We start from the raw sequence: 20380 nt of genomic DNA, 5'->3' as shown, positions 1-20380 counted from the left end.
ACACATCTTGAAGAACACCAGTTACCGAAAAGGTAACTGTCTTTTCTTCTTTGAGTGTTTGCTCATGTCCATTCCATATTAGGTGACTCCAAGGCAACATAGCTCTGCCGAACCCAGTGTTGTTCCTGGTCTGCTGAGTGATGGCATAATGAGAGGTAAACGTGTGGACAGAGGACCACGTTGTGGCTCTACAGATGTCCTGGATAGGGATGTGCACCAGGAAGGCCGCCGAAGATGCCTGCGAGTGGGCGCTGACAATCGGTGGCAGTGGAACCCCCCAACAGGTCGTAACAGGTGAGGTAATCCCATTGGAAAACCTCTGCGAAGACACCGGAAGGCCCTTCATCCTATCTGCTGTAGCGATGAAGAGCTGAGATGATTTACAGATAGGCTTGGTACGTTCTAAGTAAAAAGCCATGGCCCTCCGGACATCCAGGGAGTGAAGATGCCTCTCCTCACTAGTCTTGTGCTGTTTGGGACAGAACACCAGGAGGAAGATATCCTGTTTCATATGGAAGGTAAACACCACCTTTGACAGGAAGGCTGGGCGGGGCCGCAGCTGAACCTTGTCTTTGTAGAAGACCGTGTACAGCGGTTCTGAGGTCAAGGCTTTAATTTCAGAGACTCGTCTCGCTGACGTTACTGCCATTAGGAAAGCGACCTTCCATGACAGGTGGGAAAAGAAGCAGGAACCCAGCAGCTCAAAGGACGGGCCGGTGAGCCTAGAGAGGACCAAGTTAAGATCCCACTGCAGTTCAGGAGCCCTTACCTGCGGGAAGAGTCTCTCGGGCCCTCTCAAGAATCTGACTGTCACGTCATGGGAAAACACCGTCTGTCCTTGGATCGACGGGTGAAAAGCGGAGATGGCCGCAAGATGCACCTTAATGGAAGAGTATGCCAGGCCCTGATTCCTCAAATGGTTGAAGGCTTCCTACTTCCTAGGCGGACCTGTTGGGCCTCCTCCAAACAGTTCCACTCCTCTGGGTTCAGCCACACAGCATCCACACCAGGGAGGTGGAGGGACGTGAGGTTGGAGTGCAGGAGCTGACCGTGGTCCTGTGACAGTAGGTCCGGTCGATCGGTTGGGCAGGGACCAGGAAGGGGCCGCTGGTTCATGAGCGTGCCGAACCAGTGCTGGCGAGACCACGCTGGGGCAATCATGATAACCTGCACCCTGTCTCTCTTGATCTTTGCCAGGACCTTGGCGACGAGTGGGATCGGAGGGAACGCGTACATCAGGTTCCCCAACCATGATAGGAGGAAAGCATCGGAGAGGGAGTCCTTGCCCAGACCTTGCCAAGAACAAAATTGATGACATTTTCTGTTTTGCCTGGTAGCGAACAGGTCCGCTTGGGGAGTTCCCTACTTCTGGTCTGGAAGATCGTGTAGGCTACTTCCAGGTGGAGCAACCACTTGTGGTGAGAGGAGAAGGACCTGCTGAGGTGATCCGCTAGCGTGTTCTTGACGCCAGGGAGGTGACAAGCTTCCAGGTGGATCTCATGGCCGATGGAGAAATCCCATAGACGGAGAGCCTCTTGGCAGACAGTCGATGAACGTGCTCCCCCCTTGCCTGTTGATGTAGAACATCGAGGCCGTGTTGTCCATCAGGACTCTCATCACCTTGCGGAATAGGTGAGGTAGGAAGACGTCGCATACCAACCAGACCGCTCTGAGTTCTTTGACATTTATGTGTACCACCATCTCCTCCAGGGACCACATACCCTGGGTCTGGAGATCTCTGAGGCGTGCACCCTAGCAGAGGTCCGAGGCGTCCGACATCAACTCAGTGGAGTGAGGGGGGTTGTTGAACAGAACTCCCTCTAGGACCGTCTCACAATCGGTTGACCACTGCAGTGAGGCGAATACTGTTGGGGAATGGTAACAATATTTTCCAGGTGATCCCTGGACTGGGAATAGACTGTCGCCAGTCATTGCTGCAGGGGTCGCATCCGGAGCCTGGCATGGTGGACAACGTATGTGCAAGCTGCCAGGTGGCCCAGCAGATGCAGGCAGACGCTGGCTGTAGTCAGGGGGAACGTGGACACCTCCGTGATAAGGTCTGTCAATGTCTGAAACCTTTCTAGAGGCAGGAATGCTCTGGTGCAGGTCGAGTCGAGCACTGCCCCGATAAATTCTATCTTTTGCACTGGAACTAATGTAGACTTTTTGTCATTCACCAATAGGCCCAGGAAGTGGCACATGGCTTGCAGCACCCCAACATACTTTTGGACCTGAGATCTGGAGCTATGACCAGCCAGTCATCGAGGTACGAGTAGATCGTAGACTTATATAATCATAGAATATTAGGGTTGGAAGGGACCTCAGGAGATCATCTAGTCCAACCCCCTGCTCAAAGCAGGACCAATCCCCGGACAGATTTTTGCCCCAAATCCCTAAATGGCCCCCTCAAGGACTGAGCTCACAACCCTGAGTTTAGCAGGCCAATGCTCAAACCACTGAGCTAGATCTGGATACCCCGGCACCTGAGGTAAGGCGCCACCATCGACATGCACTTAGTAAACACCCTTGGTGCTGTCGCCAGGCCAAATGGGAGGATCATAAATTGGCAGCAGCCAGGTCCCACCGTGAATCGGAGAAAATGTCTGTGTCCTTGGAAGATCGCTATGTGGAAGTATGCGTCCTTTAGGTCGAGGGCAGCATACCAGTCTCCTGGATCCAGGGAGGGGATGAGAGAGGCCAGGGAGACCATAAGGAACTTCAGCTTCTTTAGGTATTTGAGGTCTCGTAGATCCAGGATGGGATGTAGACTGCCCTTGGCCTTTGGGATTAAAAAATATTGGGAATAAACTCCCCTGTTCCTCTACTGTAGAGGAACTTCCTCCACCGCCCCCAGATGTAGCAACCCTTGAACCTCCTGCATGAGGAGACTCTCATGAGAAGGGTCCCTGAAGAGGGACAGGGAAGGGGGCTGGTAGGGGTAAAAAGAAACTGGAGGGTATAGCCCGGTGCCATTGTGTTCAGGACCCAGTGGTCCAAGGTTATAGTGGTCCATGCAGGGAGGAAAAATGGGAAGGCAGTTGGAAAAAAACAGGGAAGATGGATCCAGAGAACAGTCTGGTAGGTAGCCCTTGGGTGCACCCTCAAAACGGTAGCTTGGCCCCTTGCTTATTCCGGGTGGAGCCCAACTGAGCAGGGGGTGGAGGAGGATGGCTCAGGCGGCGCTTGTAGCCCTTGGCCTTCTTGTGAGGCGGGTCCTGTTGAGGCTGGCTCCCTTGTCCCTGAGGCTGTTGCGGTTTGAACCGCTTACGTGCCAGGCCTGGGACATACAGCCCTAGTGTTTTGAGGGTGGTACGGGAGTCCTTTAAACTGTGCAGCTTAGTATCAGTCTGTTCTGCAAACAGGGCCTGGCCGTTGAAGGGAAGGTCCTGGATCGACTGCTGAGCCTTGGTGGACAAGCCCAAGAGGAGCAGGAAGCTTGTCACATGGAGATGGCGGAGGCCATGGTGCAGGCTGCAGAGTCCGCCGCGTCTGAAGCTGCTTGGAGGCCTGCTCTGGCCGCCATCATGCCCTCCTAGAGGATTGCCCAGAAGTCCTTTCTGGACCCTTTGGGGAGCGAAGCCTTGAAGTTGGCCATGGCGTGACAACTTCGGGTGGGTGAGCGGTGGTGGGATGGGGAACGGTGCAGCTGAGGCGGGGACTTACGTGTCGCTTACCTGCCCTTTGCCCAAGCAACTTAGGCGGCTACTATGTGGATCGCTGACAGGCATGGGCTGTTTGCAATGATCGCAGGGCTTAAAGCCTGGGGGCCAGGGCATGCCCCGTCAACTGGCTGAGTCCTATTCGGGACTAACAAAGACTTCGAGAACTACTAGTAAGGGTAACGGATTCAACTACTAGCTATATTACAGGATTTTACAAAGTTCGCAAGAACAGAGAACGAAACAATGCTAGCCAAAGCAGCAGACGTTCCAGCACGTCACTGGCAGCAAGAAGGAACTGAAGGTGGGGGGAGCCGACTGTGCCCCTTATACCGCGCCATGCGGGTGCCACTCCAGAGGGTGCTGGAGCCGGTCCCCTACGGAGAATGCTGAGGGAAAATCTTCCAGCACCGGTGCATGTGGCGAGCATACACACCTAATATGGAATGCACATGAGCGAGCACTCGAAGAATAGGCAGGTCTAACCCATAAGTAATATTCAAACCAGTGGATTCTCACTGGTTGTTTGAGAAATCAGTCTCCCATCCAGTCTCTTTGGAGAAACTGTCACAATATGTTGGCATCTCACCTCACTAATTCCTTGTGGGCCAAGGGCTCCCCAGTAAGGACCTGGAACATGGATTTCCCTAATTCCTGGTTTACACAGTACTGACAGTGTATACACCTGACACCAGATGGGAGACAGGCAAGGAGAATACTTTGTTCTCCTACAATACTACTCACCCTGGTGACTCTCTCCCTTTAACAGAGAGGGTAAAATGCATCTGCCACAAACAGGATGTGTGTCCACATGGCCTGTGCTCACCCCTTCTCAGGAGAACATCTGTCCATACATAGTCCTTCTCTACTGACCTTAGTGCGTGAGTAGAGGAGGATTCCCCCTGCAAGCCTATTCCAAACTCAGGCCTCCCACACAATAACCTAATTCATTAGTTACTCCTCATCCCAAAACAGTGCCTTATTATACAGGAAACATTTGGCTGCCTATGCTCCTGGGAATAAGTTAGTCTATTTCTTTAACTGCTCATGCCAAATACAATCAGAACCAATCGGGCTAAAGACACAGGGCACCACTTCCAGAAAGCCTCTCACTAAACAGACCCTCCTCCTTCCCTGGGAATCTTGTCTCTCTTAGCTTTGGATGATTTTAAAACTGAAATAGCAGATCAAATTCCTCCCATAATGTCTTTACCATTTTTCATCTGCGTCTCATGCACAAGTGAGTTCTCTTCAGCCTTCTCCCTATAAAGAAGAAGGCAATCATACAATGACATCACCAGCCACTGAAATGCAGCCACTTCTGGGGAAGAATGCAACGGCTGTTTAATGCACAGCAAACACCACACAAATTTTGTACAGAATCATAGAATATCAGGGTTGGAAGGGACCTCAGGAGGTCATCTAGTCCAACCCCCTGCTCAAAGCAGGACCCATCCCCAGACAATTTTTTACCCCACTACCCTAAATGGCCCCCACAGGGATTGAACTCACAACCCTGGGTTTAGCAGGCCAATGCTCAAACCACAGGAAGTGAGAAATATCCTATTTGAATGAAACTTCGAGGAAAATTATGTAAACAGCCAAACTGGAACGTGGCCAGGATATAACATCCCTACTCTTGTGGCTAGAACCAGGAGATCGTTAATGACTTCAGGTAGGCAGGACTTTGGTTTAAAATAGCATCTAAATATAGTCGCTCTGGCTGCAATGTGCCCCCTAGCAACATGCAGCTCAAAGAGGTCAGAATGGATTCAGTGGGAAGAACGGCATCCACTGTTTCACCCACATTGCTTCCTGCAACACCTGGATTTTCTTTAGAGTCCTCACCCAAGTACCAACCCAGTCTGTCTGTGCAAGATGATTTGAGATCATGGCTTCAGGGGGTATGGTTGCAGGGAGAATTACCTTTGGACTCCCAAATGGAAAAAACACAAATTGGGGTGCAGGGGATCTTCAGTACCAATGAGAGGCCCCAAAAGGCGCATCAGTACTATCAATGCCAAGAAAGACCAGCCAGCTTTCCTCCTTATATGAGAGTCTATCACATAACCATTCCAGGAACACCCCTTTTCCTTACCGCAACAGATTCTCCTCCAGCAGTTTCTTCCGTTTTGGGGGTCGCCCTCGTCTCTTGCCTGTTTTCCCAGGAACATTTGAGGTGTTTGTCTGGCCCCCACTTCCCCTGGAACACAATGAAAGGTTAGAAAATATCTCCTGAAGACAGGAATTGTGGCTGGCAGGGGAGGAGGGAGAGAAGAGTGGGAAAGAAAAAGAAAAAAAAAAATCAGAACAGCTGCTATGGGCCCAACTAGGGGAGGGATTAACTACAGCAGCGAAGTGGGAGGGAGGGAGGGAAGAACGGGACTACCACTAGCTGGGTGACTAATTCAGGAGCAGACAGTGACTCGTAACTGCTGCTGTCTCCGAGGGGCAGGTTGCTTGGAATGTGGTGGTGGTGGCAGAGGAATCTCCCACTGGCAGATTTTTGTAGTGCCATGAAGGCTAAGCATGGCTTTAGTCCCCTTACATCAGGATTTAGTCACTGGTGCATTTGTCAATTTTACCCGTGTCCTGCACAAATTCAGGCCACCGTCACCCTCCCAGCAACAGCGACAGTCAAACAGATTTGATTTAACTCCGATTTATTGCTGCATAGTCCATTCCGCTCCATTTGCCCTGCCCTGCCCTCTTCTCCCTGTTTACCCGGGCGGTGTGGAAATTAGGAAAACTTCAAAGCTGTTGTTACCTGTCTGAAGCCAGCTCTCCATTTGATTTCCCATGGACTGGCTCTTCTTTGTACATACGAGTGCCATAGAAATACCAATAGAGGGCGCCATTACTATCCTCACCCAGTGGTTCTACACGGAGGCTGTCTGCATCCAAACCCTGCATTCAGTTGGGAGCACGCAGTGAGAGAGACAGTGACAAGTTGAAAAACAGTTGCACTGTCACTCAAAACACGCTGACATCTCTCCACAAACACCCCGCCCCACCCCCCACAACACATCTGTTCTGATGCAGTTCTGGGAAGATATTACTCTAGAGAAAAGAATACATTCCTTCTCCACCTAGGGAGAGATTTAGATTGGCATTTCTAATTTGCATGCTCTCTTTAGTTTTAATATTTCATTTTTGGTGCTCGTGATATAGTTCAAATCCCCAGTCTCTTCTTGCTCCCCAAATGGACAGACTAGAAACTCCACAGGAGCATCAGTCCCTAAATGGCCTGTCCCCTTGGTTGGAGGCTGGCTGATGTATACAAGCAGTGGCAGGAAAAAGGAAAGAGCCTCCATGAAGGCAAACATTTCCCTCCATCCCCACCTAGGTTTCCCAACCCAGCCTAGCTCCCTGTAGCTGCCATCTTCCCCATCTGACAGCTGCTGTGGCCCAAAGCACCTTGAGGAGGTCGAAGACGTCATCTGCATCAAGCCGGTAATCGCAGAGGCGGTGCAGGATCTCCACGCGGGTGCGCAGCGGCAGCTCCTGGAAAGTGGATTCCCGTAGGGGGTTGGGTTTCCCTTCCTCCAGCTCCCAGCGGTAGTTGATAATGTCCTCAAGGTAGCTGTGAAACGTCTGTGACCTGATCAAGAGAACAAGTCCCCCCTATTGTAGGTTAATATGCAAAAAAGACAGGACTTAGTGGGGGTGGGAAATGGAATTAGAAGATCCTGGCAAGGCTGAAAGCTGTGCCCTGCTGGCTCAGCACAACCTAACTGAACTTAGTATGTAGCGGGAAGTGGAGCGACTGACACTGGGAAACTTTCATGAATGCTTTTAAGAGCTATGTCCTAGGACAGCCAGGGCTAGTTAAAGCTCTGCAGCTAGGTTTGACCCTCTCCTACCTGCTGGTAGTATTCTTAACTGCGACAATACAGGATTTTGCATCATTTAAAGCCTCTTTGTTAGTCTCCCTCCTTTTCATCACATTAGGTAGCTGTTCACATCAGCGCGGACTCTGACTTTTATAAAAGGAAGATGCAATGGAGCATTCACAGACAATTCCAATCCTCTTCTGCCTTCCTCCATTTTAGCTAACACCATCATTATCTACCAGGCTCACCGTCTCTCCCTTTTCCCTGGTCATACCCAGGGAATTTTCCCTGGCCATACAGCCAGGTAATTACCAACTCCTGCGCCTTCTTCCAAATCATTTTGAAAGTCAGAGCCTTTGTTGTCCTAAAGGGTAAAACACTTCTCCATGCCCGGACTACTGTCCTCTCTGGACAAAATGCAGTTACCAGAATTATCTTCCTTGCCTGACAATAGGACCACATTACTCCCCTCTTTGAATCTCCTTTGCCACTAGCTCCCCACCTTGCCCACAATACCATATTAAACTTCTTGTCCTCACCTTACACTGAAGGTTGCTGTAAATAGTAACAGTTCTGGTGTAAGTGCTGCCCTGTCACACCTTAGATTGCTGACTGTGCTCAGATAAATAAGTGTGTGTCTAATTTTAGATGCAGCTTGTTCTGAGCGTGGAAGTTTCAGTCTACAGAATCTGGGTGAGATGAAGCACCGACTGTTAAAACTTTATTTGTTATGAGTGGTGCTACTGCCTGACTCCTGTGACTTGCCAGCATTCCAGACCTGTGGTCTGTAGCTGCAAACATGCCTTTCTCTCACACACAGGAAGTTTGTGTGTCTGAATGGACACTACCGGATAGCCATTCCCACATGCGTTCATGGAGGCAGCTCAACTGGATCCTTCTTGGCACCAGCTGACTGCCCTAGACAATGCAGGGAACTATGCCACAACTGCAGAATAACCACAAACCAAACAAATACAAAACTGTAACCAAAAAAAGCATTAAATCTTTAACAATCAGTCTGGAGGAAGACTACTGAGAACTAGCAAGAAGGTCAGAGGTTAAGAGAGGGAGGAAGAAAGAAAAGATAGGAAAGAGGGGTCAAGATAGAATGGCAACCTGCAGGACCTGATGGCCACAGCCTTTGTGGAAGAAACGTCCTCCTGACAGTATCTTATAAATGAGTGAAGAGAGGTCTATGTCCCCACTCTGCAGATTACTCCATATGAGCCTGTTTCTTTCCGCACCTCAAGTTGAAAATGACTCCTTGCTGACTGACTCCATTTCCCCGAAGGAGTTTTACCTGACCTCCTATAGTATTCAATGACAGATACTTGTATAGAATTGGATATGGTGGCTTTAGCAGCTCTGCCGTTGCTCTTTTCCACCTATGACTGGGGGCAGGGGGGGGGGGGGGGAAGAGAGCACATGCCTTTCTGAATGTCTTTGTTCTGCCCAACTAACAGTGGACAGCTCACCTCCCAATCAAGTAAATACAATGTGACCTCCTTGAATAGAAGGAAATATTTCTACTGACATAATAAGGAGGGATTATTTTAAGGAAGAATTCCTGTGCCAGCTGAAGTACCCACTTTGTGGGGTAAAAAGTGCAGAAATTGTTTTTTGTTAGACAAAACAATCAACACATACAGCCTTCTATCTTAAATAAGAGCAGCCATTGGTTCAAATGGTTGTTCCATGACACATTTCAGGGCCAAATTCAATTTCCAACTTGCAACTGGGAACTTTAAAAGGGGCAATGTTTGGTTACTGCCTTGAAAACCTGCAGACAGGATATCAGATTCTCTTTATAGACTGAGCGCTCCTAAAACTTCTATTTGATCACACAGAGTGCTTAAAGATTTAGATCTTTAATGAAGTCATCAAATAAGAAAGCGAGGCAATATTTGACAAACTTTTAGAACAGATGTCATGCCTGGACCCCATTTCCTGGAAATATGCTAACTATATAAAATCTCAGACAACTTCCTTCCAGGTTTGAAGAAATAAAGCCACAAACTAACAGCATCCAAATTCTACCCTCTCAAGTTCAAGATGTCAGAATCTGATTGAACTTCGAGTCAGAAGATCATCTAATGAGGGCAGAATCTCAGGGGAACCAAACCGACATTTCCAGGTTCCTGGAGAACAAGGGCCCATGGGGCCAAGAAGGAGCTATCAGGAGAAGTATGGCTTTCTCTGTTCTGATTTTTCTGGCTATCTGAGCCAGAATTGGAAAAGAAGGAAAGGCACACATCAGACAACTGGACCACTGGAATGAGAATGCATTGATTTTCCTTGCTCTCCATTTTTGTTGCTGCTCAGAGAAAACGAATCGATCCATGAAGGTCCCCATTTCCAAAAGATGATCTGAAGGACCCCGTCATTTAATTCACATTCTCTCTGGGAATAGGGGTTGTTGACTCAACCAAATGGTTTGAGTTTTACTTTTATGTAAGTGGCTAGAACTAGACGTAATGTCAGCCCGATATCAGCTGCACACAGCCTCTGTTCTCAGGAGTGCTCAGTGTCTCTCTCATCAATTTGCAAAAGCTGCTGCTGTGTGTTTGGTGCTTTGAATCAGGACAGAATGAGAACACGAGATGGGAACCAGATGTCTCACGGCATTCCCAATAACCCTCAACTCCATCCAGCCAATTTATATTTATCCTCCTCTCTTGGGCTGGCCATTTCCCCCAGACAAGCATGGGTCCATATGTGTATTTCACAGCCTGTCAGAAAAACACCCATGATTTTTCTCACCTCTAATATTTCTATTAATGGTTCTCCTCTGGAAAGGGTTCTGGAGCAGTCCCCCTCTGTTGGAGATGGAAGAACCTGCTGGGAAGATAGTGATCTGACTGTGCAAGGACTCCTGTTGGCGATCCCTTACAGATAGTGGACATGCTTAGGTCTAGTGTTGCGCTGCCAATTAACAGTGTCTGAGTCCAGGAGTTGAAGGATCACCACCAGATTAAGGTGGGGCATCAAGGTAAGTTCTACACCATACCTAGATCTCGACCATTTTCAGAGTCCTAAGGTGTACCACGTTCTGTGAAAAGGTCAGGGAACGCTTGCTGAAGCTGATCATAAACCCCTGAGTCTATAGGATTTATTACCTGTTGCGAATCCCAGTGAGCTGTCTGTTTGGACTGGGAGCAAGGCAACAGATCATCTAGATATTGAGATTTGCATAATTCCTTCTTCTGCAGTTATCAAAATCACCATAACTAAGGCTCTGTCTACACTAGCATTTTTGTTGACAAAAATTTCTTGTTGGTCAGGGGGTCTGAAAAAACCACATCCCTGACTGACATAAGTTTCACCACCAAAAGCGCCGGTGTAGACAGCGCTATGTTGGTGGAAGAGCAGAACTACTGCCCCTCGCTGGGGGAGGTTTATTTATGCCGGTGGGAGAGCTCTCTCCAGCTGGCACAGAGCAGACTTTACAGCAGTGCAGCCACAGCGGTACAGCTGTGCCACTGTAAGGTCTGTAGTGTAGACATAACCACTGTCCTCTTCTAAGAGGGAGGCTGCCTGCACCTTTTCCGAATCAGGCTCCAAGATATTAGAGTGTAACTGGAAGACAGAAGACTTGCTTTTGTTTACCAATAACCTGATTCAATAACACAGTTCCAGAGTCTATCTCCACTTCCCATCAAGAAGAACCCAGGCCCCTCACAGTGGTCCAAGTATAGAATTATTCCCACATCATCCTTTCTTACAAGGAATACCCACTGCTAATTTTGTAACAGAAAAACCCAGACCAACTTCTGGTTGTCAATATTAGATCAAAAGGAAAGGTGTGATAGTGAACTGGAAATATACCTGAGGCAGAATTTTTTAAGGTTGATGTTCAGCTAACCCTGGCACATGTAGTTGAGCATTCTGAAGGTTCACAGATGCCAAACAGTTGGCTGGACTCATTGCTACACTATTTGTCATGTTACTGTATTTTAAATCTCTTGTATATTAAATGCTACTTCACCATTTTGCCTATTTTCTTTGTAACAATGAACGAGTAAATGCCACAGAAAGCTGGGACAACGGCATGCATGTTTTAAGCTTGAGAGGGAAACATCATTATTTGGGACAGACCTAAGAACTGTGACAGAACCTCAAGACTGTAAGGGGGCCCAGAAGTAGTCCTCCCCTACCCCCTACCCAAGAGTTCTCCAGAATGGTAGACTGAAGGAATCTGGAAACAATGAGACCAGGAGTCTCAACCTTTCCCCTCAAGAAACATTGGGGTGAAAGGAATGGTCACTCTACAAGTTCCCTCTACTGCTTGGCCAATAAGAGAAAATAATGAAAGATATATTTATGTCTGGTAACAGCTGTGAGAATTGAAACAGGCTTGAGTTTCTTTTGGCTAGCCAGCACAATACCCCCATCCCTTTTTTTTCCCTGCAAGGTCCTTATCAGCAGAAGTCTATAGGTTCCCTGAACAGATGACTCTCAGTATACAGAAGAGGCTGTTGGAAAGTCTCTCTCTAGCTCAATAGTCAAATATCTCAACAGGACAGACGACCACCATGGAGTCCATTTTGGAAGCGAAGAACATTCGTTTTCCCTTATCAGCTGGCAGCGTGTAGTTTCTAAACAGACAAAAAGGGGCAAACTTAGTTTTGGGAGTCACTCAGTGTTAATGAGAGCATTAACTGACAGGTGAATACAAGATATTTTCCCCTCTACAGTAAGGACAGTAGTAATAGCTGAGGTAAGGAGAGCTTAATTCTGAATAAATAGGGAATATTTTTTTTCCCACAAAGGCAAGTCCTCTAGAAGGAAGTGGGGAGGATTTCTGGTGTTTGTTGAGATGACCTCAGTCAGATATCATTAGCAGGGTCAGGTGAAGCAAAGACTACTTCAGGAACAAAAAAATGTAAGGGCCTAGCTAAGGTTCTCTCCCTCACAAATCAATCAGTCTATCATGACTTGTCAAAAAAAAGAAAGGTTAGGCTGACCTTATCAGAAGCAATGTGAGTTACAGCTGCAGGCCTGGCCTTGGGCTGGGCGTGGGGTAACAATGGAGGCCTTTTTTTACTGTACAAATTAGCATTCTTATCTTTAGAGGGGGAGGGAAGTTCGAAGGACCAGCTTGTACCCTAGGCTAAAGTCTTTGAAGCTACTGAAAAGCTAAGTCAGGCAGAATGGAGGGGAGCAAGGTATTACCCCTTCAGGGAAAATAGTTTAACTAGTATATTCTCTACCTCCTTCAGCGATTTCTGTGATGCAAGAGAGTTATCAGAATTGGAGGAGGCCAGCGTAAAGTAGGCAACCTCAGAGCACCGGTTTAGACTGTATGCAGAGCATGGAAAATGGAATGATCCTGATGGTCTAGCACTGCCATGCCAGATAGGTGTCAGAGTTACACAGGGACACAGCATAGCAGAACCAGTGTGACAGGGGTGAGGAACACCTTGCCTCACACCACTCTTAGGAGACGTGAACTCTTCTGGCTTATGCTTGGAGAACATTAGTGGACTCTGTAGGGAGCTGTGGACAAACGAAGAGTCACTAGTAATAATGGTTCCTAGGCAAGGGCAGGAAAAGAAGCGTAATGGGGGAAATCAAAGCTCAAATGATCTCTCTGCAATTTCAAGGCATGGAACGTGATGGCCTTTTGTCCAAGAAACCCTGTCATGTCAAAGAACCCATTCGTATCCACACAGCCAGCTTTCCAAACGGAGACAGCACTCGGATAGTCAACCCTCTAATACTCCTTTGGTTCACATACATGACTATGTGGGACGGTTGGAGGTGGGGGGACAAAAGAAAGAGGCTCCAGGAGTTCAAGGATGGACAATGCCACCGTCTTCCTCCCACACTTTACCTCTTTCCTTCTACTCTTACTGAGCCAATGACATTTCCCCTCTGATGGGGGGAAGGGGCACTGCTTTGTTGCAAACCATTAGTGCAAACCATTAATATGAACTCAGCTGGATTAGTAAGTGGTGACAAACAATGAGTCAGTCTCTGCCTCAGAGTCCAATTCTGTCTCCTGAATTCAACAGCCTGAAGTGTGGGAGATCAGAGGTTTCCACACCCCTGCAAAATGCCTCTGGGTCTTCTGAAAAGGTCAAGGCAACATCAGCACTCCCTACATCCCCTGCCCTGGAATTTGCATCAAGAGCCCCATGTGTCATTTACACAAACTTCAAGCCTCTATTAAACTGGCAGCTCTATGAACAGACTGAAAACAAAAAACCTTATAGCTCTATAGGCTTTATAGGGTGAGTCAGGAATTTCCTCTAGAGCAGAGGGTCCCAAACTTTTTTTATTGCGTACCCCCTTCCAGATCTACCAGCCGTCCGCATACCCCTACCCTTCTCATCACTGATATTTTGTGTGTTCTTCTTAACACTACCCGTCTTTAGCCATCTGTCCATATTTCACTGTAACATACAGATATAGTTATAGTGTGACATATACGACCGAAAAAATCCCCAGCCCTAAGTTCTGAGCTCAGTTAGACTGGACAGTTGTTGGGCTGTACAGTACCACTGCGCTGTATGGTGATTGAGCGTCTCTGTGTATCTGTGTTCTTCTTGGTACATCTTGAAGTAAATTAATTATCGTATTTTATGTAACAAATTCCCACAGAGTTTTAAAGCTTCGTCTGAGCAGCCGGTTATGAAAATGCAATAAATAAAGTAATTAATAAATAAAATCCACCATTACACAATTTCTCCCATGTTCCCCCCAGGAGGTCTTGCATAACCCCAGGGTATGTGTACCATCATTTGGGAACCCCTGATCTAGTAGGGGGCAGGAAATCTGATGGTGGGAGGGATTTGCTTAGCAAGGTAATTTTCCACCTCTAATTTATATAGTTGAGTGTGTTGGGGAATCCAGTGTTTTCTCAGCTGAACTCTTGATCCATCCAAGTTTAGGGGAGGAAGGAGTTAGTTAATAGAAACCAAGACCATTTATTCACAGCTTAGCTTGTGTGGCTCAAAATACTCCCATATCACTCCTCCTCCATCTCAAATAATCCTCCATAACTAAAACCTAAGGAAGGGAGCAGTTGGCATGCTGACTCCCACAGCGAGATAGAATAGGAACAGCATTGGAGCAGAGGGAAATCTCCAGGGAAGCTGAGGGATTGGAGAGCCGATGGGTGCTGTCTAATCTAATAAGAGATCACATCACAGAAGCATGTGCTAGTGTGACAGAAGCAAACACAGCCACTTAACCTGGATATGACAGCTGAGGCAGGCATGTTGTTCTACCGCCCCCCAAAAAGGGGAGCAGGAAGGAAGAAAGGAAAGCAGCAAGGTCACCGCAGCTGCAAACCCCAAGGAGAGGTTCCAATTCTGCATTTAGAGGCTGCTCCGAGCAGCCACAATACAAATACATGGCAACAGAGAAACTTTTTTCAACACTCCTAATACCACATTTATCCACTCCAGGGAAACACCATGATACCCTCTCACCTGCTCTGAGCCAAAATGTCCTACCACTGATCTCATATATCCCCCATCCTGCCTTCTCCACACCAAAGGCAAGGCCAGATTACCGAACCAACAGAAACTGTCTTCCCAGCTCACCAAAAGCACCAGTGGAGGAAGTGAATTCACCTCACGAGTAGATTGGCATTCGTTGGCTTTCCCCGGAGAGTTTTTGGTCTGAGAGCTCCATATGACTCCACTCTTAACTAGTGTCCTCTCCATGTCCACCACTCACCCCTGGCAAATACTGAGGAATGGCTTAGGAATGACTGCATGTTATTTGGTGGAGAGAAGAAAGAGGGACATATATATTGGACCAAACAGAAAAAAGCTTCACCTGTATCTGTCTGTTCTGAAGAAGCTTTTCCCTTAAGTCTGGCAGAAGCCTGGGAACAGCACAGGGGCTGGGAGGAGAGTCTATTTGATCTTACCTCCCACATTCACCTAGAGTTTTCACTGTTTTGTTAAAACAAAACAGAAGCAGCTAATCTTTGCTCCACAACGCCTGTAACTGGATGTGCTAAGTAAAGGCAGCACAGGAGAAATCACACATATCTGTTACTTTGAGCTGTCTTGTCAGTTTCCCTTTCGAGCTCCAAGTAACCATGTATGTGTGAGCCTCAGTTTTATTTGTCTCTCTTTCTTCGGTAGCAGCAGGAGGGTACCAGTGTGGAGCTGTTCTCCAATGCATAAAGTGGGATGGAGGCAACAGAAAGACAAGTCCAGGAAGTTTTGGGAGGGCGGAGGGTTCTCTAGCTCCCTGTCCTCTATGTAGGTTTTAAGCCAGGGAGGATGTGGCTCCAGTGTAGCAACTACTGCAAGTCTACTCTCCCCACCCATGGCATGAAAGTGACTTTCAGGCCGGGCAGGGAATGTTTGATCTTGATGCACTAAAAACCTCTTTTCACACCACATGAAATTGCCAATGTCCGTCCTAAAAACTGCTTTGTTCACCAGCCACCTCCCCTTCCAGGACTCTGACATTCTCTCATCTCAAAGCACCAGTCTGTTCACCCACATGATCCAGAGAAACCAGTTGATGTGAAGAAGAGAATAAGCCCTAAAGAAAAACAGAGTTGGACCCAAGTCTGATTATAAAATTCTGACGATGAAAAGCATAGGTCCATGGTTAAAGATGTTCATTGGTTGGAAGTGCATGAGTTGTATTTTTAATTGACCCAGGACAGGACTGTATACAAGTTTTGTTGGCTTGGGTAGAGTGGGGAAGAAAAGTGGAGCAGTCAGGGAATCCAGAGTAACAGCTGAAGAAGCGTGCTAGCAAGTGGAGAGGAGTTGTATTTGCCCGCTGGCTGGGATGGGGGAGGAACAGCCAGGGGGCAGACAGTGAGTGTATGCAAATGACGGCCCAAAAAAAGTTAAGAAAACATTAAAGGAATAAAAATAAAACCTAATATATAACGTTTTTTGGACCAAAGGCCCAATCCTTTACTCATTAGTCAAGGGAAGTTTTGTCACTTACTTTAATGGGAGGAGGACTGGACCCCAAGGCATACAGGCAAGTTACTGGGCAAATTATTCCTATGGGTTTGGGGACAAAACACAACAACTACAGTCACTTTAGTTTTAGGGAAGACTGGCTGAAGATAAAGTGCTGGTTTGGGCAGCTGCATTTTTTCTGAGCTGCTTAATTGGCTTAAAGACAAAAAACGTTGTCAAAAATTTCTGAATCCTTTTGTTTTCAACACAGTATTATTTAACACAATATGTTTATAAAAACATCAGTGCCGAGACTACCATTTAGTCAGCAGTGACAGGTGAATAAAAAAACCTATTTACACTCAATGCTTGGGAAAAGCAAGAGATTTTAAATAGTTTTCAATATTTTTTTCTTAAGTGGAACATTGTTGTAATATGAACTATGCTTGCTGTATGTTTCTGCAGATACTGTCATTGTTTGTTGAAACAGGACAGTCAAGTGTCCCCATGAGAATGCATCTTGAAGTGCAATCACACGGCTTTGTTCAGTAAACGAATCCCCAAACCACTCTACCCTCCCCTATTTATGTGCACCAGTCAGCCAATGTACACCCCAACTAACCCCACACCTGCAGTGAGTGATTTTAGTGATAGAGTACCATCCTGAAACCATTACCCCTTCACATTCGTCTCAGGTCCCAGCCACAGTGTAGCAACTACTGTTGGGAGGAACATGGTTGTCTCCAGACACTGTTGAAACACAGCTTTGTCTTGTAGAATAGAAAGGACCAAGAAGTGTTTTAACCACGATATGATGATTTCTAGTGAACCCATCACCATGGAATCTGGGCACTAAAAACGAGGCAGAACTGCCTATTTTGTCCAACCTATGCTCCAGTCCTCCTGTTTCGGTTGCTGTTAGATTAAAAACCCTGAAAAATAATGCCAGCTGTTGTCCATCCCTTGGTGATGAAAGGCTTGTGTAAAAAGGTACACCTCACAGGGGCTTTGGCTCACTCCGCTCTCCGGTTGTAAGGAGTACCACAGTCAGCCCTCCACTGAGAATGATCTATCTCAGGTTCCTGAAAGTTTCATCCTCAACACAGTCAACCACAGCATGCTTGTTGAGCGCCCCTGCTTTGGTGGTTTGGGGATGGAGAGGCAGTCTAGATAGTTAAAGCCTTTAATGGACTAGAGTCTAAAGATTTGCACTCTCAGGTAATGCAGAATGAAACCTATGTCCCACATACACATTATAGTGTGTGAGAATCACGGCTACATTGTGCTCAGGTCATGGTTTTTTGCTCATACTTAGTTAATAGCTTCTGTGTGACCTTGACAGCCAGCCCCACGTACAGTATGTTGCAATAATTCAACCTAGAAGCAATGAAATAGAGATCAATGTGGCTACATCTGGATCCAAGAGGAATGATTAGTCTCTTGGCTGGGTGAGGATGAAAGAAGGTATCTATTGCCATTGCCTCACAGCCTATGCACTAGTGTGACAGAAGGCAAATGCCCCCTGATAGATTATTAGGTCAGTGCCCTGACCAGGTCTTGAACACATTTCCTCTGGCTAGTATTACCTCTGGCTTACCAGGCTTTAGTCTGTGCTAGCTGCATTTCATCGATTTCTTTCCAGCACTGGGTCATTTGGAGGATGGTGCTGTATCTGCTGAGAAACAGACCTATTGCTGGGTTACCCATGTAATCTCATAGCCACACCGAGAGGCCTCATATTCTGACAGAGAGCAGACAAAGCTGCTGAGATGTGGCATGCGAATCAGCAGCTCATGGTGTCCAACTGTCTGTTTTTAGCAGTACTGTGAACACAGAGATATGCCCCCTGCATGTAGCCATAAGGAAGTCATCCACCAGCGCCAGAACAATACAAGTGTCATATGCCTGTCTGAAGCCTGATTGTGAAAGGTCTTGTGGGTAGAGATCAGAAGTTCGTGTACCTTCAATAATTCTGCCCAGGAGAATGGAGGTTGCAGACTGGGGTGTAGTTGACATGAAGTTGGACTACTGAGAATTGATCGGACGACTGCATGCTTCAGTGTGGTCATGTTGCCTTCTCTGAAAGAGGTTATCAAAGACTTTGGACCTAAATTTTCAAACAGGAGAAATGCAGGTACTCAGTACCTTGGGGGCTGGGCAGAAATCAGGACTTATTTAGGAGTTTAACTTTTAGCACTTGGGATTGAAAATATTATTCTTGGTTTCAAGTGGCTCTAGTTGCTCTTCAGTGGCTTTTCACCGGCTTTTCACCATTAGAAGAGGGGTCTGTTTTGCATGTGGCCGTCTGGACATCCCTCAGTGATTTCACAGCCTCTACTATCCAGTGTTTCAACTGTCTTTGTTCAGTGGTTGACCCAGGAGGAGCTAAGGGAAAACAAGAGGTGAAAGGAGATGGACATTTTAGCAGAGCAGAGTCTCTGTCCATGATGGGGCTCCTAAGTGCTACAAAAATACAAATAAATAATAACAGGGCCAGAGAGTGTGTGACTGAAGATAGCAGATAGTTCTGGGACACAAGAACGATCAGCATACTGGCCCTGCATCTGGACAGCTCCCTCTCCGAGGATGTTCAGGAAGTTCACTAGATCTGGGACCCTCTGAAGATGAATTCAGACAAGAGGAGGGAAAGCCTTTACATCCCTGCTTGGAGGTGGTGGATGGACCAGGCAATAGAAGTGGTTAATATGCCAATCTCCATCCCTGGGCTGAAGATCTGCTTCAGTGTCTAGCTGAGCAGAACAGCCATGCTGGACATGAAATCCTGCACAAGGCGTGTGGGAAGTATCACCCACTTTGACACTCAAAGACCCTTAGGACAAAGAATCCCAGGGATTCCTCTACCAAAAACTTAACAGCTGTTCTGTTAGCCCTGATAAGTATCTTGTGGCATGATCTTTAAACCAGTAACAATCACACAATTTTCATGTCCCTAGACACAAACAGAATTCGAACTATTTAATCTCCAGTGTCTTTGAATGTCCCGCTATCAGTTTAAGCTTAATTTATTTAAGCTTGTTTTTCCTCCACTCTCCCAGATCCTTATTACTGTCAACAATACCACTGTCTTCTGTCACTAAGACCCCATAATCTGGGAGTCATCATTGATTCTTCCTCTACTTCATGTCCCCCACATCTGGACTGGTTCTAAACCCTGTCATACCTCTCTCCACAAACAATCTGAATAGCCATCCTTTTCTTTCTGTCCAAGCAGCCAATTCTTTCATCCAGGGACTTTTCTCCCATCTTGATTAATGCTCTCTTCCTCACAGGCTTCCCTGACTCCCAACATCATTCCCTCTTAAACTCATGCAAAATGCTGCTGTCCAGAACATCTTCATGGCCTGGCAATCTGGCCACCTCATCCCACACTCTGAATCCCGTCACTGACTCAGATGCCTCCTACATCACTTCAAATGTAAATATCTTGTCTTCACATTCACAATGCAACACACAACTCTTCCTCTCCTGAGTTATCCAGTCTCTTAGTAGGTCACCTATATGCTCGCCAACGGTGCCAACCTTTATGCTCCATTTGTTCACTTCTCCCACGATCCCTGTTCATTACTCCACACCACATGCATGGGAAGTTCTCCCTGGTTTTGTCACCAACCACTCCTCATTTAAATTCTTCTTTAAGACTGATTTCTAGTGCAATGTCTATAAGTAGTGAGTCAAAGATATTTATTTATCTGACTCTATTCATGCTTACACACCACAATTTCATTCCACCCTGCTGTCCACTAGCCTTTGAATAGCCATGTGATCTTATTGCTGTAACCTCTGTCCTTTCTTCCTTCTAATCTTTTCATGGTCTCATGTCAAGAATTAGTTTAGAAGTTCTTGAGGGCAAAGAACATGTCCTCAGTCTGTCCTGTAAGGCACCAAGCACAACTCTAAGTATGAGCCTCAGCTTGTTTGTGGTTTTCTGTTGCACCAGCCATTGGTGTAGTTATTACAGCCAAGATCAGCAGCATGCCAG

General features: G+C 46.9%; 1 protein-coding gene across 2 annotated transcripts in view; it reads right to left on the bottom strand.

Annotated features, from left to right (window-relative positions):
- The window catches only part of LOC128840919 (chromatin remodeling regulator CECR2), a 132053-nt gene that overhangs the window by 33442 nt on the left and 78231 nt on the right, over positions 1-20380 (bottom strand). Inside the window, exons 3-6 of one of the 2 annotated variants that reach the window (XM_054035497.1) lie at positions 7077-7260; positions 6427-6566; positions 5758-5862; positions 4873-4922 (exon numbers count right to left, since the gene is read on the bottom strand). In XM_054035497.1, the coding sequence (XP_053891472.1) occupies positions 4873-4922; positions 5758-5862; positions 6427-6566; positions 7077-7260 (479 nt within the window). Of the gene's footprint in view, positions 1-4872; positions 4923-5757; positions 5863-6426; positions 6567-7076; positions 7261-20380 lie in introns of those variants that run through there. The other variant, XM_054035506.1, reaches the window with a different exon arrangement.

This window comes from Malaclemys terrapin, chromosome 1 (assembly GCF_027887155.1).
Source record: "Malaclemys terrapin pileata isolate rMalTer1 chromosome 1, rMalTer1.hap1, whole genome shotgun sequence".
NCBI lineage: Eukaryota > Metazoa > Chordata > Testudines > Emydidae > Malaclemys > Malaclemys terrapin.
Note: the sequence above shows the minus strand (reverse complement) of the source record. Positions and strands in the feature narration are given on the sequence as shown.